Raw genomic sequence first — 17,187 nt, 5'->3', positions numbered from 1 at the left:
TTTCCGCAGGAAAACCAACTCGCGCAAATATGGACAGTAGTGCATTGACTATCTCAACTGAGCTTAGTTCTTTAAGCGGCACTGCTTCAGGGAACTTTGTCGCTGGGCAGATCACAGTCAAAATGTGTCGGTACCCCGTGGCTGTTACCGGCAGAGGTCCCACTGTATCAATAACGAGCCGTCTGAAAGTCTCCGTAATGATAGGTACCAACTTCAACGGCGCCCTCGATTTGTCCCCTGGTTTGCCCACCCGCTGACAGGTGTCGCATGTCTTCACAAAGTGGTCTGCGTCCCGAAAACACCCTGGCCAATAGTACTCCTGCAAGAGACGGTCCTTAGTTTTCTTAACTCCTAGGTGTCCGGACCACGAACCCCCATGCGACAAGCGCAACAGATCCTGACGGTAGCACTGAGGCACGATCAGCTGATCGAACTCCACTCCTCTGCGGTCTAGATACTTCCGGTACAGGACCCCACCTCTTTCCACAAAGCGAGCATTTTTCTTGGCGATACCTTCCTTGACAATGCAGCGTATGTTTTCTAGGCTGCCATCCTTCTTTTGCTCGGCTATCAAAGCCGACCGGCTGACTTTTAGCAACCTGTTAAGTCCATCTGACGTAGGCGCGATGAGCAAATCTGCAGATAGCTCTTCTAACTTTCCCGTGTCGGGAATTTCCTCTCCAGTATCTGCTGCCTTTAACGCTACAGGCGCAATTTTATTCAGTTCGGGCGTGCTCTGAATATCAGCTTGCTGCACCTCTGACCCTTTCTCATTGTTTGACAACGTCGGTCCTGCAACTACCGCCTTTGCAGCGAGCTCCCGAACCTTCGATCTGGTTAAGGCCTGAACGCTAGCCTCACCAAACAAAAGCCCCTTCTCGCGCAGGAGGTGATCGGACCTGTTCGAAAATAGGTACGGGTACTGGGGGGGCAGCATAGATGACACTGCGGCCTCCGTCTCAAGCGCTCCGAAAGGTCCTTCAATAAGCACTTTTGCTACGGGCAGACACACGCTATGAGCTTCCACGGCTTGCTTGATCCATGCGCACTCGCCCGTGAACATATCGGGTTCTACGTAAGAGGGGTGAACTACATCCATCGTAGCTGCGGAATCGCGAAGCACTCGGCACTCTTTCCCGTTCACGAGGAGGTCTCGCATGTAAGGCTCGAGAAGCTTCATGTTCTCGTCAGTGCTGCATAAGGACAAAAACACGACTTTTGTTTTTGTTTCTGGACACTGCGCCGAAAAGTGACCCGGCTTCTGGCACGTATAACAAACGCGCGCTTGCCTCGTCTCGAACCGTTTTCTGCGTTCGGCTTCGGCTGCCGCCGTCTCCTTACGTTCGGTCGGACTGCTTTCACTCGCATCCGAACTACGTGTGTCCCCCTTTGCTCTCATGGGTGTGAACTTCGGCCTCTCAAACTTGGAGCCAAATTCACCCTTTTGACCATCCTTAGCTCCGCGAGCCCGACGCGTCACAAACTCCTCGGCTAGCTCGGCGGCTCTAGCCACCGTACTAACGTCTGGCCTATCCAAGACCCAGTACCGCACGTTCTCAGGTAACCGACTATAAAACTGTTCTAGCCCGAAACACTGCAGAACTTTCTCGTGGTCACCAAACGCTTTCTCTTCTTTGAGCCACTCCTGCATGTTTGACATTAGCCTGTAGGCAAACTCTGTATACGACTCACTTCTGCCTTTCTCATTTTCCCGGAACTTCCGACGGAACGCCTCCGCTGACAGCCTGTACTTTTTTAGCAGACTCGATTTCACTTTCTCGAAATCCTCTGCCTCCTCTCTCTCCAAGCGAGCGACTACGTCGGCCGCCTCGCCGGGTAACAAAGTGAGCAAGCGCTGTGGCCACGTTTCCCGAGAGAACCCCTGCTTCTCGCACGTTCGCTCAAAGTTAACCAGGAACAAACCAATGTCCTCTCCAAGCTTAAACGGCCGCATCAGGTCAGTCATTTTGAACAATACTCGTTCTCCTGCACCGTGTGCCTGACTTCCATTACGAGCGCGTTCCATCTCTAACTCGAGCCGCTTCATTTCCAAAGCGTGTTGACGGTCGCGCTCTCTTTCTTTCTCTTGTTGCTCTCGTTCTATCTGTTCTTTACGTTCACGCTCTTCTTTTTCTTTCTGTTCTTTTCGTTCACGCTCATCTTTCTCTTTCTGTTCTTTAAGTTCACGCTCCTGTCTCTCTTTCTGTTCTTTAAGTTCGCGCTCCTGTCTTTTTGCCCGCTCCTCAATGGTCTCAAGGCATTCCGACAGCTCGTCATCCTCAGCTTCTAACTCAAGAATAGCCCTCAGCAGTTCTGGTTTTCTGAGTTTGTCTGAGACATCCAGACCCAACTCTCTTGCAAGCTCCAGCAATTTCGGTTTGCGCAACGACTTCAAATCCATGGCTGCTCTGAACGCTGCTTTCTCTACTGCCTACTATTGTCTTGCCGCAAACTAACCCGGCAGCAACGACAACCACAATTACCAGCTCTGTTTCTGACACTAACAAAAGCCTGGCAAAACTCAGTAGAAGAAAGTCCCGCACTCACCAAACCTCGCAGCCAAGAATTCAGCGCAGTCGTTCCGCTGCAGGCAACCAGTCATCACACAGGGCTCGTTGCACTGCTCCCGGATGGTCGTTGTGCTGCTCAGCATACAGTCAACTGCATCTCTTCGCTGCTGGCCTCCGTTGTCGCGATCTCACCGCTGGCAACCAGCTGTTGGAATCTCAGTGCTGGCACGAGTTGTTGCAAACTCAGCGCTGATGCCCGTTATTGCAAACGGGTCGCAAGCCCCAAGGGTAGCGTTGGCCTGGCGGCCTGGGGCACTGGAAGCATCCGAAGGTCCCGGCAAAGCATGAGTCGACTGGTAACAGAACAACTGGTTTATTCTAACATCGCAAAAGAGCGGGCGGTCAGGTCGACCGAAGTGAGAGACGGGAGAGCACGTAACTCGACAGAAGAAATCGGAGCCTCCCTCTTGGCGTCCGGGGGCAGCTGCTCTTATACTTTCGCAGTTGAGGGCAAGAAGGAAGGTCACGGGATGTGACCACGTGACGGCGGGGGACGGACGAGCTGAGATGCATGTTGAGACGAGTGTAGTGACTCAACCGCCGGCCGGGCGCCGGACAGACCTCCTCGCTTCACACTTGGGGAGCTCCTCTCCCCGGCTGCTGCGCTTTGACAAGCGTGGCACACACACACACACGCACACACGAAGACACGTGGCACTGAAACACGCCTGGACGCGCTTGGCGGGGAGGCGTATCTGCGGCGCTGAACGGGCCAAAATGTCCGCTGCTTGGAACGAAGCCCCGGCGTCCGTTGCATCCGCGCCGGCTATACCCGCGCGTCGTAGGCGAAACGTAACAATAGTGACTGCGATCCTATCTTTATCGGGTGACCACTTCTCACCGCCTAACAAATGTTATCGCACAGCGCAGGACGCGCCTGCATGTAAAAGAAATTTCTGGAATGTTATCGATGGTTCCATTCGCTGTCTTTCGCCGAAACTTCTGTAATCTGATTGTATGTATGTGCGACGCGAATAGTGTAGAACTTTGTGGAAGACACGCGGGCCCCAGCGGTTACTCTGGAACATTCTAAGGTTGATCTATAAAAGCCGACGCGGTTGACCTGCTGATTATATTTCGACGATCGCCGACCATGTTCGCCGCCATCGTTGTGCTATAAGTGTAGCCTGTTTTGTGGGCCCAGGTTCACCCAATAAATGTTAGTTTTGTCGTTCAAAGTATTGCTACTGTGTTCTTCAATGTCACTACCACGTGACAATATTCTGTAATTAGTTTGGTTCGAAATTATATAAGTTGTTTTATCCTATTTGCTTGGTGCACTATAGACCATAATATGTAACTAAAAAAAATTCATCTTAGCTTTTGTTACCTGCTTGTTCGGCCCTTGTACATGCGTTATTAAGGTGCATCACATACTTACTATAAGATACTCGTAGCTTTTTCATAACGGCTTGCTGGAGCAAATAGTTAGATCAATAAAGCAGGAACGCTGAACTTGAAAACCCATGTGGAACTCATGTCCATAGCTAGAAAACTTCAGCAAGGTTGTGAAAATACGAACAATGCACTGTCTATCGTTAAAGTAGTTCAAGATTACATGCAGATGTGTTTGCTGTAACAAATTCTTATTGTTGAAACCAGAAGTACCCCCTCTTCCCCGCCCTTATGCGCAAACTGCAATTATTAATGCCTCTGGTAGGGTTGGGCGCTTTATCTCAACAATGTCTGTCAACGACATTCAGCTCTTGCCCCCTTAGGTACGTCATTATGTTTTTAGCGATATCTCCACAATTTTCGACTGCCTATATACGCAAAGAGAAAGAAAGAGAGTGTGCGCAGTACTACAGTATGTATGCGCAAAATGTAAATGGATTCAAGGAGCAGAGACAGAAGTATAAGTTTTGTTGATATAACAACACGATAGGGTATGTGGTTGTGTTTTACCAGCTTGTCCAGTCTGAACGTCGTAAACAAGAGCGAGGTTCAGGGAATGGTCGAAGCATTTAGTGAATAACAATTGTAGAGCAACCAATGTCGCTGAAATCAATTTTTCGACAGATGGATTTGCCTTTGTGAACAACGACCCAGGTTGGTCATATGGTCAAAACAGTGGTTTCTGTGGCACTGCTCCGTCTAGCACCGTCATTTACAAGTGGAAATATATGCCATAAATACCGCAGAAGTGGCAGGGGGGGGGGGGGGGTTCAGAGCGGGAGGGCCGCGGCCCTCCACAAAGCAAGGTTAACCAAGGCCAGACAGGTAGGAAACCCCTGATCTAGGACATCACCCGTAGAGCGAATCAAGTGCCGTGCAAATGTACTCGAGACTCGATCACACCTTTCAAGTAATGTATCAAACTTCAGTAGCAAACATTTACCTCAGATGGAATTCAGCATCAGGGAGTTCCTTTGTTTTGAGCACGCTGCAAGGTTGCACACCCTGCCAGAAAATTGAAATAATCAATGTGCGCAGCCAAATATGCAGAAACGGGAGGACCTTTGCTCATCTTCGAGATGTTGGCGATTCTATGAATGCCGATCTGCGCACAATGCTATGTCAAGACAAATAGTGTTCTATTGTATTCACTACAAGGGAAACACCTTCCCTTAGTTAGGTTAGACACATAAGAACTTCTGCATGTCTCATCAAACTCTCACCCATGTGCATTTTTTCATGTTTAACAGTTAATCCGCCGCCTAGCCATTCCCCGAGCCGGCCCTGCTGTAACCAAGTAAACCAAGCACCCAGACCATATCCAAATTCACCTTGTTGCCAAAATGGGGCCACAACTGCCGTAGCTCCAGTTCAAGGCCGGCCCTGCTGTCAGCCTATTGGAGGGGGCCGTTGATTTATCGCAGAAAATGCAACGAGAAAGTTCAATAAATCGAGACCGCAGGAAATTGTTTTGCGCAGTTGTCCCTTTTTGTACGGATAGGTACGTCTGAAAATGGCCTTATTTACAGCCGAATACTATATTACCAAGAAGTAAAACTGTCTGGTTGTGAAAATATCTTTCTTTTTTGTTTGTAATACTTGCGGATGTCTCTTAAGTATATATTTTAATACAAGAGTTTACTTTATTATACACTTTTTTCGCCGATAGCTTCATATTTCTTTGTTCAGGGGATATGTTTCAGTATAGCTTACCTAATTTCTTTTAGAGAACAAGTTGTTCCCTAATTTTGTTGACGCCATACCTTGCTTAGTGACGGCGATCCTATGTTTCGAAGCCATGATTTTGAGTTTTGGATGGAAGCACAAACCCTTCGTGCAGCAGTCCATCAAACGCACAGCAATTTACGGCGACGCGACTATGTTACTGCACTTCATGTTGAAACAAAATTTAAATGATGCAATATTTGTAACACTATACGAAAAAGAAACATTCAAAGTAATTGTCCAGAAGATATCAAACAGCCAAGGAGATACTCCCTGCCGCGCCCCTCAGTTAAATTGTCCAGATATTCAGTAAGCCGAAGTTTCCAGTGTATGAAGGTAGCAAAAACCTAAGACACTACTCTACCATGACGGAGACTCTATTGTAACGCACAACTGCAACACGCCGTATCTCACAACATTTTAATTCATTTATCATTTTGTAAGTTTCAATTAAAAACAACAAATTATGAGCCTTAGGCTTCACTTGCTGTCATTGTCTGTTGGCTTCTTATGATACTGAACTTACTTATACATACATACATACATGCATACATACATACATACATACATACAAACATGTATGCATGTATGCATGCATGCATACATACATACATACATACATACATACATACATACATACATACATACATACATACATACATACATACATACATACATACATACGTCTGCCGAAGACACGATCATGAACTCACGTGCCTCAACTTGTATACTAGTGGACATGGTAGCTAACACGAATCGAGTGACACAAGTGCTTCACATTTATTAGTAAATATATCGCTAGAATCAAGCAGGAGCACCACACCTAAGGAAGGAGCTTAACTAGGCTTCGCTTCAAATGTGCTGAAGCAACAATTTGCAACACTAGAACCGAATAACAGTGCCCGAGGTGGCACTGTTAGCTGATAGCTCTGATATCCTAAGGCTACAAGTATTAGAGGGCTCCCGGGTATCAGACAAATATCAGAAGTCAAGAAACTTGGCACCCAAATACATGTTAATTGAGAGTCTCAGTAGATGATCAAGTGTAATAAAGAAAGTTAGAGAAACAAAGAGAGTGAATTGGATTAAAATAAGGGAAACAACAAGACCATGCAGATTTACAAAAATGGGAAGAAAGAAATTAGAACGAAATGTCTGTTCAATAGTAAAAAAGGCAGTGCCTTGCTATTTTGACGCTCAATCTGATTGCCTAGTGTCAAAAGCATACGGGAGGAAATATTCACAACAAGGCGGGGCATGCAGCTCCTAGGAGAAAAAAATCCGCACACCACTCAGAAAAATGTAATGGAATACAAAGGCACTTGCCAAGTGAAACCCGTAGGTAACGTATATCTTCCATAACCGTTTGGATTTTAGGTCTACGGAAGCATCAACTGATCAGAAGTTATTATAAACAAGAGACGTTTAGAGAATTGGTGCAAGAAGCAAGGAAGACATTGATACGAGTGGATACAATACAAGCACAAGCAGCTGTAGAAGGTAGATAGAGAAGTTTTGAGGAAGTGAAAATTTATTAGGGCGATGTATACAAAAATGCAAGAATAAAAAGTACGTACGCAATATCTCATAACCGCAATAGGCTAAGTGACTATTTCTCACCGCCCCGTTTCATAAGGAAGTGCTAAAATTATCATCATCATCAATCATCTGGCGACTGTGGAGGCAACCGTAGAAGGCCGACCGCGCGAGACGTCAACGTGCGCGTTGCCACGTTGAGATCTCGTGTTTTACGTGTAGAAGTTTTACGTGTTGCGGCAGACTGTCACCGAAAATATCCTAGGCAACTTTTCATCTGTGCTTTATGCTGGGCCTCGCACACTTTGCCATGTCGATTGTTTAGCCTTTTTGATCAGCTAATATGTCGTTTTCTGGTGCCAGGGGAGGGTGCCGTAGAATGCAGACCACACGAGGTTTCAACGTGCGCACTGCGTCAAGTTTTGCCTCTCTACGAGTATTTACGCGTTTCGCGAAAATGTTTGAGAACATATTTCAGGCAACTCATACCACTTTGCCTCCAAAAATTTTGCCGTCGCAACCGTTTAGCCCTATCGTGCTGTATTTTTGTACCTTTCTATATTCTTTCGCAATGCTTTTGTAATGTCTCTATACCGCGTAGTTATACTACGATTAGAAATTTGTTTTTCTAAACCAATCATGTGTCCGTTCACAACGTATTTATCCCCATAACTGCAACGTAAAAATTGCCCTAGTTTTAGAACTAAATCTGCTGGTAATTTGTGACCAAACGTCTCCGTAATTCAAGAACGGTGAATTCCGTAGAACGGACAGCCGTAAATAAAGAGTCTAATAAAAAATACGAGCGATTTCGCATTTACAAAACGGAAGACTCTGTATGTTGAATCTGTACTATACGAATCAAGCATTAAAATACAGGGGCTTCTTGTGTAGAGAAAGCGGGAGACTTTGCATGCTGAACTCGTGCTGTATGGTTCAACCGCTGAAATACAGAGGCTTCCTGTATACCGAAAACGGAAGATGCTGTATGCTGAATTTGTGATATACGGCCCAATATTTAAACACAAGTGCCTCTCGTATTGCGCTTCCCAGAGCATATTCATTGTCTGGTGAATGTACTGTCGGGGACAAAACTTCCCAGGACGCGCCAGCGCCAACTGAATGTTATCGTTGCTCTATCTTCCGGTATCAGCCGCGCTAAGAGAGAGGTTTAGCGTGTCCGGTATTGGGCCGTCAGGGCGTTAGGGCGGAGGCGTAAACGGGAGCGGCCTGAATGGTGCCGCCACCTAGTGGCGCAAAGCTCTAACAGCCTAAAACAGCTAATATTGCAGTAACCATGTGTACTTTACTTTGCTGCGGGTGTAAATTTTTGGCAACAACTGGATTACGCCAGTGCCTAAAATTTACACCAGCAGCGAAGTACCATACACTTCGTTAAGGCATTATTGGCTGTTTTTGTCTGTTTGAGCTGTGCGTCACCAGGTGGCTGCACCATGGAGACCGCTCCCACCCACGCCTTCGCCACAGCGCTCCAACGCCCTGTCCTCCTGCGTTTACCTAAATACAGGACAAGCTAAACCTCTCTACTATCTGCGTTCGCAAAGAGCATGTGTGAGCCACGGTTTTCGACAGTCTTGAACGCAGATAATAGCGTGGCTTCACCCGCTGATGTCTCAACGATGCAATTCGGTCTACGCTCGCGCGCCCGGGGCGTCCTTATAGTACCTATCCATTAATGCGAATGCCACGAAGGAAGCTCATAGCGGAAGCAGCATGTCGGTATTGAGAAAATTGTCTGGCCAACTCATTGGCATAACGGACAAGGTAAAATACTTTCCACTTTGTTTTATGAATGAATAGCATATAATATATACAAATAGGTGCAAAAATTGAATCAACTTCTTTAGATCAGAGAAACAATTTCAGTTTCCTCAACCACTCGCCTTGCACTCTTTCCTGGTGAAAGTTGTTCTTCATCCTGCATGTGTTGCAAAAATAACTTGCTGCTGGTAGGGTAACCAAACAGTGTTCGTGATTTTACATTATAGATAAACCAGCAAAAAAGCATAATCACAATAAATAACAACGCGATAACTTATGAGTTAAAAAAGTAATACTATTGTTTAACATTGATGGGACAAGGGACGGTTATGTAGCCGCCGTTTCAGCAAACGTACTTTTCATCAGGACAGCAACTGTTTTTCTCGGCAGCGTTTTTGTGTATGCATAGCTCGCTCACCCCTACCCTTACTAGGGGAGAAGAAGCTGAGGCATGTAGTAGGAGAAGCCGAAGTGTTAAAAAATGTAGGATGGGTATGTTTACCTATGATTGGGATGGACTCTGCGCTCAGTCCTTAAAAGAGTAGAGGTGACCAAAACAGTTAAAGATCTACACATGTGAGCAAGCAATTATCCAGCAGACTTAGCTTTCCCAGAAATCCAATTTGGAATTAAGATAAACTGTTTCTACATTTTGAATACAAGCAATGACGCATGAATTCCAAACAAATTTTTATCAAGTTATGTTTGCTTAAGATCGGCATAAATGGGAAATGAAGGCAGATTATGAATGCACATTTTGATGTAAGCCGATAAAAACATCGACTAAATATTAAATAAACAAGGGCATCAAAATTACGCTGCGTACGGCCACAAAATAGCAATGAACAGCCTTTGAAAAAAGAAGAATGAGAGTGGGACGGGAAATGTGATAAGCAGGAGCAATATAGCGAAAAATTGAGCACATTTTAAGTTCATGCCACTATTGACAACTTCAGCTTTCTGTCTTCCTGTTGAACCTCTGTTTTACTTGAAGAAGAAGATAGGCCATTTTTCAAACAAGTCTTAGTTTACAAGCTGCAGAAAGCTTTAATTTTACTTTAATGGGAGAAATACCTTAGGGACAGTTCTACTGGGTAGTGTTCATTCAGCAGTACCATCGATAGGTGTGAACTTAAAGTTTAACGGTCTCAATGGACCTTAGTACTCGCTGACCATTCACTGGTTTTTGTTCAAGAGAGATGCCTTCGCTTTACACAGGTTGGCAGGAGTGCTAGCAAACATCATTCTTGTAACAATCGAAAGTGAAGTTTAGTAACAGCGAACAAAAGATACAAGCAGCATTCTACAATACCGATTCAAGTCATCCTAAAGACCTGCTAAAGTAAGGTACCCTCCCCCCATATAGACAATAATTACACACCCCATTGAGGTTCATAGTGTCAATCACACTGTTAAAACAGAGAGCATCAAGTGATGAGAATAAGGGGACCGGAGGGTTGGATTATATTTGTTAGAACAACAAATGTTCCTAGCATTAACGTTGAATTGCACCTCCAAGAGGAGTACTTTGTGAGCCAGTGACCGATGCATACGAAATCTCTTGACATCCTATGCAGCAGAAAGTTGCCGAGGAAGTGTCGTGCCCACAAATGCACTCTTTAATCTAAAAAGACATCCTTCAGTCAAACCTTCTGCAGACATGCCAACCTTAGAATTCTAGAAACACCAGCGTGGACGGCAAAACGCGTTAAGTTAGTTGGAAAATAGTAAACATTATTTTGTTATTCAACATGTTTACTGTTCATTAAAGGGTCGGATACTTTTTTCTCTACGCGTGCTGCCAACAGGCACCTTGGTTTGCCAATCGTAGCAACAATGACACGTGGCGCCGACACGGAGAACTGCTTCTATAGTTTAGCTAGAAGAGCACGCCACATTGACAGCCTGCTTCATAGTCCAATCTGGTGGAGGATGCATATTCCCGGGTAGATGAAACTAGAGTACCCTAACGATTACTGTTACTGACGAATGCGCACAAGCAGTAACGTATAACATGGCACTCGTAATTATATTTCCCCAAGCAGCATTTACTGTAAGATGTTGCCAGCATATAGATAAACAGCCGTAATACATTTAGGGCATGTTGAAACTCTTTAGTAAATTTATCTCACATGACAGACATTTGCCGCCCAATATTGCTAGCACGGGATGCTGCGGTTGGGAAGCAAACTTATCTCTGCAGCGAAATTAAGTATTAAATGGTCTGACTACAGCACTTTCACTGCTGTTTAGCATCGTCAGGTCTTATATTTAGAAAATGTGAAATAAGTACAGGATGCATAATTCAGTAGTTTGAACTGTCAAGGATTCAAAAGAATTACATGAGAAGACACATGATCGCATGATCCCAATTCACAAATAACCTTGTAGGTGATACCAAGAACTTGCTCAGCAAAAGCATGTCTACCATTCGCAAGATTCAGAGTTCTTAAGCGCATATCTAAGAAAGCATGGGCTGTTTGCCACCGCCTTACCTCATGAGCAAGTTTCCGGAAATCATCTACAAGGTTTGTTGTGATCAATGTAAAGTTGCTTGTACGGGAGAAATATGGAATTCAAACAAGTGAATTCTACCGTATAAGCATGAATATCAGCAATAAGGAGAATCCAAGAAGTTCTCCCGCTCGGTACTCATAGACCATCAAACACAAAAATTACTAGGGTGATTTATAATGCAGGCATTTAAATAAAATCCGTTTTCCAATCTATAAGTGAAATTTTTCATTATTCCGTCTACTACGACTACCTTCACCAAATACGTTGATAATCATTATCATATCTATGCGAAATCATTCCGACCAATATAGAAGCCTTCATAATCTGTTTTTCTTTTTCACTGCCAATTCTCTCTATAGAAGAGGTGTCCTTATAAGACCATACCATCTACTTATTTCCCGTTTTTGCTAAAGGATAACTGAAAAATTGCACACTCCAACTCTATTGAGCTTGAGCAAGTTCTGTGTTTGAGCTTGCTGATTCCACTTCCCTTTGTCATCTTTGACCCACCTGGTTAGCTAAGCACGTAAAAAAACTGCAGGTGAAAGATAGCGGCGCCAAGTAGGAGTTGTGCCTTAGAGAACATTTTCATTGTCATTGCAGAAACAACTGCTTGTTGCATGTAGTGTCTCAATTGTTATGAGTTCAGTTTGAAAAACCCAGCTGGTTAAGGCTGGCCTATCTTTACGAGAACAGGAATGAACATTTCGAAATCTGAGGTCTTGGCTTCTTTCTTGAAGGCCATAGCTATGTTTAGGAAACATTGACTCCCCAGGCTGCGTAAAAAAGGAGAATATTCCGAGCTACGTCTTTTCCAAAAAAGAACCAATTTAAATTTAATTCGTACGTTTACGACACTATCCTGGTGATGTCAACTTTATTGCACAAAGCAATACTCATGTCTGCGTTTTGTGTGTTCTGATACAGCTTGCCAGAAATTAGAGGGCCATGTAATGTGACTATAAGATTGCCGTCACTTCTATATCTGTCACTATTCGAATGAGCCACATGTAGCGCTCTGCCCATCTGAGTAAACTCATTTTAACTTATTTGACTTTTTATGGGAAACTTGCCGCGAGCTAATCTCGGAAAAAAGCAGCACGAACATTTCTGTACATTCTTTGAATTGTCGCATCGCGGTTGGATACCAGGAACCCGTTTTCACCGTAGGCAGAACTCCATGTTCTTAAACATATTAAAGATCAAAGTGCAATACTAAAGTTTTTATAATCATGTCATGCTAGCGCTATTAGCGGCAATGCCTGCTTCAAGCGATTTTTTCTATTAAGGTGGAAGTAGGATTCAAATGTTTTGTGGCAAGACTGTGCAACGCAGGAAATCAGGCAAAATGATGAAGTTGTGTTCACTATTTAGATGTCTAGTTTGTTTAGGATATGTGGCTAATTATAGTCCACCCTGAAGCTCGCGCAGTACTATTACCTGCCTCGATCGCCATTCTATGCCCACCTGCTGCTAAAAACTAGCCGTACGATCAGAGTATTGCCTAAAGCCTAGATTTCCTCATATTTAACTGCATATTCGATTATTAGTCGCTTTTCTATAGCTTCGTGTCTCATATATATTCAAGTGCATAGGATCTGAATAACTCTTTCCTAATATGTACATTTCTACTCCAGCTATACAAGGAAAAAGAGGAAACAATACATAGTCCATGGACAGCGGACGAACGAACATCCCTGTCCTTCTTAGAATAAATATGACAGGCTGCGTATATTTTGGAATTTATAGCAGTGGTATACTTCAGCATTGTCTTTGTATAAAGAGTATTGTTCTTTGTGCTACTAGTTGTTTTTGCTGGCGTTGTATGCAGTGCACGAGGATATTTAAAAGACTTCCCATTCTATAGTAACTACAATTCTCGTACACGCTCTCTGCGAGTGTCCATCACGACAATATACAATAGGAGGCTTGGTGAAAGAAAACAGCAAATTAATTAGCACAGATTGAGTTGGGTGATAATGTTCAATGTTGGTAGACGGATCGGCCCATTTATGTGCTATTTGTCTTATTATAAAAATGATAAGTTGTAGCTGGAACTGTTATATAGCTGACGTAAGTTGTTATACCGTTGCAAAGACATATTTGAGCACTACCTTTTAACCTATGTTCGAAACGTTAAAGCGTTATTGTCGAGAAGCTTTCATGCTGTCTTTGTTGTAGAGTTAGTTAGAGAAATATTCATCTTTATTTATGCTGCTTCGGAAAGAGTAGAATACAGGAAAAAACTTCTCGTCTGCTTATTGTTTTATTGCTGTTACAAAAGCGGCAAACTGTGTATGAATGACAGAGACAAGAGAATGATAACGAATGAAGTGCCTAACGGGGCTGACTGGTGGCAATTTAGTTGTTCCATCAATACATCATTTACACATTTACTTGAATGAGCTGCAAACGCTCCAGTGTGAACTACAATGCCTACTGTTTTTCCAACAGAAGCAAGATTTTCTTTTCAGTGAGCTTAATGGCTGAACGATAGACTTAGTTGAAGAAAAACGGGAAAAAGGGGCGAATTGACATAATGGATCCAACAGGGCGTCGCATTGACGTACAAGTTCTGCAGAAATGAGTTGTCATATTCTATGTCATTGTGCATCAAAGTTCCTTCTGAATTGCTTTGGCTCTGCGATTGGCTATCCTATTGGATAGCGCAGTGGTTAGAATGAATGGCCCGGAGAAACGTTAGTCATGGTTTCGGTCCCAAGACGAGGACAAATTTATCTTCAATGCACAAAGGTTGTTTCTTAGAATTCCTTCATAGCTTCGTGCTACAGTCGGGCAGACGGCATTTTTTCTCTAAGAAAAAACCTCCCATTCATACAGAATTAAGGTGAAGACGACCAACAGCTGTGACACGGCTGAATGACGCCACAGTAAACCCTATAAACGACGTTTTCGTTGACAATGAGCCGCAAAGATACAAGGTACACCACGCTGTTGCTGACGTAAGTGGGCGTGAGAACCTGTGTATAGATTGTGCTGACAGGCATCGTGTGACCGAAAGGAAGCTGGGTGCAATAAAAAATAAAGCTGAATGTCTAAAGAAATCAAAGAAATTCGCTGCTATGGGTCGGCGAGAGCTCCGCTTTAGCAGAATTAAAACAGCCGCAAGTTGTACGATTAGGAGTGACTATGTTTTTGTCACTCAGTTTAAAAGAGCAGGTCCTTTGAAGGTTCCTTGAAGAAGCCAAGGGACCAAGAATGTCGACAGGTCTGTCATGCCTGCAAAATTTTCCAGAAAGTACGTAAACTGATCAGCAACGTGAGCGATCTCGAGACGAGCATCATTTAAGCACTATAATCAACGGTAAGGATGCAAACGGGAGATGTATGGTGCGGGAACGATTACATCCGCTGCAGTTAATGGCAGTGTTCATTCTTTTCCGTCTGGAAGAGAGAGGATCCTAAGTGTTAATGTTACAGCAGATATGCCAATGTCGGCAGCAACAAAGAGCTTGTGATTGTGAGGCTGAGTTTCTATTAAAATAGATCTGCACACCAGAGAAAGTGCTACTTCCGGTCGAGCGAATCTATGGCGCCGCCATTCACATAGAGGATGCTCCATCCGAGGATAAGCGTCGTGGGAACATGAGGGCAACCAAATAAATGCAGTTAGCATTGACGAAACGCATGGACGCACTCTTTGCTAACCGGTGAAGTGCGGTATGTAGGAGGAACGTATGCAGCGTGGCTGTTTTCTCGCGCTTTCCTCTGGACGCGCTGCGTCATCTAGCGCTGCCGCCGCAAAGTACGTGCGCGGTTTATGTGTGAATATATATGCAAACAAGAGTGTCGGCGTATATACGACACGGGTTCGACTCCTGCCAGCACCGAAGAAATATATATTATTTCTTACCCAATGAAAAGCCGCACATATCCAGCGAATAAAGTTGGCGTCAAAGAGGTTAATTGAAGTATGGCGCAATCTGTTCGGTGCATACCCAGTTACTCATAGCTACTGACCCAAGAAGTCATATGAGACGTTTATTGAAGGGCGGTGCATATTTTGTATCACACTTCATGTGTCACATCAATAGTGGCACATGCCAAGTGATGCAAGTTGTTGGTAAAAAGGTTCATTAGAGCGACTTACCAGTGACGCAAATGGATATTAAAGATGTCTATTGAAGCACGGCACATGATTAGTTACGCATATACATAGTTTCAAGTTGAGTTTAAGCAAATCCATTGAAGGGCGGCACATAAACAAGGTAAGTTGTTACCGTCACATTGCTAGTATCACGTACCCGTGACCTAAGTAGGCTCGATGACTGGTTGCGAGCATGGTTGCCTCACCACAGCTGCCCAATGTTCAAACCATTATGCCACAGACAACCCGGTGCCCCAAGTCAGTGGGAGAATGATTAAAGACAACGATAAATAAAGAGACAGCCAGCCAGGCAGACAGATTGCCCCTGGAAAGTGAGTGAAGTACCCTAATAATGCTAAATTAAATAAAAATCGATGACACACACCTTATTCAGGATAAAAATGCTTGGGGACTCCTATGTGCCGGCGCATTGCACTGCAAGCTGATAGTGCAGAACAGTATTAGTCGTTTTTCCCAATATATGGTAACGAGATTCCCTCGATAGCAAGGGCTAGCGCCATGGTTATTTCAACACTAACTCCTTTACTTTTTACGAAAAAAGGTGACGGACTTGCACAGTTTGAGTCGCATACAGGTCAAGCGGTTGGAACTCGAGCGATCAAGGTCCCCCGTCTGAATAAGAGTGGTGATGCATGGGTTACAGAACACACCGTGGCGTAGATGGTTATCGTAAAGCGGTCTTTCAACAGGAATAGGCTTTGATGCAGCGTACCTGTCATGGCTGCAAAAAACGCATGCAAACTGTGTAAAAAACAATTAGAGAGCGTCGGTAACAACAGTGGACAATATGTTCGGGAATACAACTAGCGAAGTAAATCGTTATGGTGTTAAGGTTATTGCATGTCTTTTGGCAGCGACAAAACAGCGGCCGAAGGACTAGTGATGGAAAGCGCCGGCGCAGTCGTAGGTAAAAAAAAGGAATGAAAAGAAGTACTGGTCGAGGATATTGCAGAGGCTGTGGCGCCGGTCAACATGTATTGGACGCTTATGAAAACAGCACGGTGATGGGAACCTTTTGGCGAACAGGCGGAAATGCTTGATCAACTAGGGTTAGGAGGTTGTTCCAGAGCCATACACTGCATGGGTCTACATCATCATCATCATCATCATCATCATCAGCCTGGTTACGCCCACTGCAGGGCAAAGGCCTCTCCCATACTTCTCCAACAACCCCGGTCATGTACTAATTGCGGCCATGCCGTCCCTGCAAACTTCTTAATCTCATCCGCCCACCTAACTTTCTGCCGCCCCCTGCTACGCTTCCCTTCCCTTGGGATCCAGTCCGTAACCCTTAATGACCATCGGTTATCTTCCCTCCTCATTACATGTCCTGCCCATGCCCATTTCTTTTTCTTGATTTCAACTAAGATGTCATTAACTCGCGTTTGTTCCCTCACCCAATCTGCTCTTTTCTTATCCCTTAACGTTACACCTATCATTCTTCTTTCCATAGCTCGTTGCGTCGTCCTCAATTTGAGTAGAACCCTTTTCGTAAGCCTCCAGGTTTCTGCCCCGTAGGTGAGTACTGGTAAG

The 17,187-nt window shown here is 44.4% G+C and overlaps 1 protein-coding gene across 4 annotated transcripts in view; it reads left to right on the top strand.

The window, feature by feature from the left end:
• LOC126533837 (uncharacterized) overlaps window positions 1-5,431 on the top strand; it is a 54,554-nt gene extending 49,123 nt beyond the window's left edge. For all 4 annotated transcript variants that reach the window (XM_055072423.1, XM_055072422.2, XM_055072421.2 and 1 more), the window contains one exon: window positions 5,216-5,431. In XM_055072423.1, coding sequence (XP_054928398.1) covers window positions 5,216-5,379 — 164 coding nt within the window. In that variant the 3' untranslated portion in view covers window positions 5,380-5,431. The remainder of the gene's footprint in view (window positions 1-5,215) is intronic.
• The last annotated feature ends 11,756 nt before the right edge of the window (window positions 5,432-17,187 follow it).

Source organism: Dermacentor andersoni, chromosome 7 (genome assembly GCF_023375885.2).
Source record: "Dermacentor andersoni chromosome 7, qqDerAnde1_hic_scaffold, whole genome shotgun sequence".
Classification (NCBI taxonomy): Eukaryota; Metazoa; Arthropoda; class Arachnida; order Ixodida; family Ixodidae; genus Dermacentor; species Dermacentor andersoni.
The sequence above is the reverse complement of the archived record's forward strand: the minus strand, read 5'-3'. Positions and strand labels throughout refer to the sequence as shown.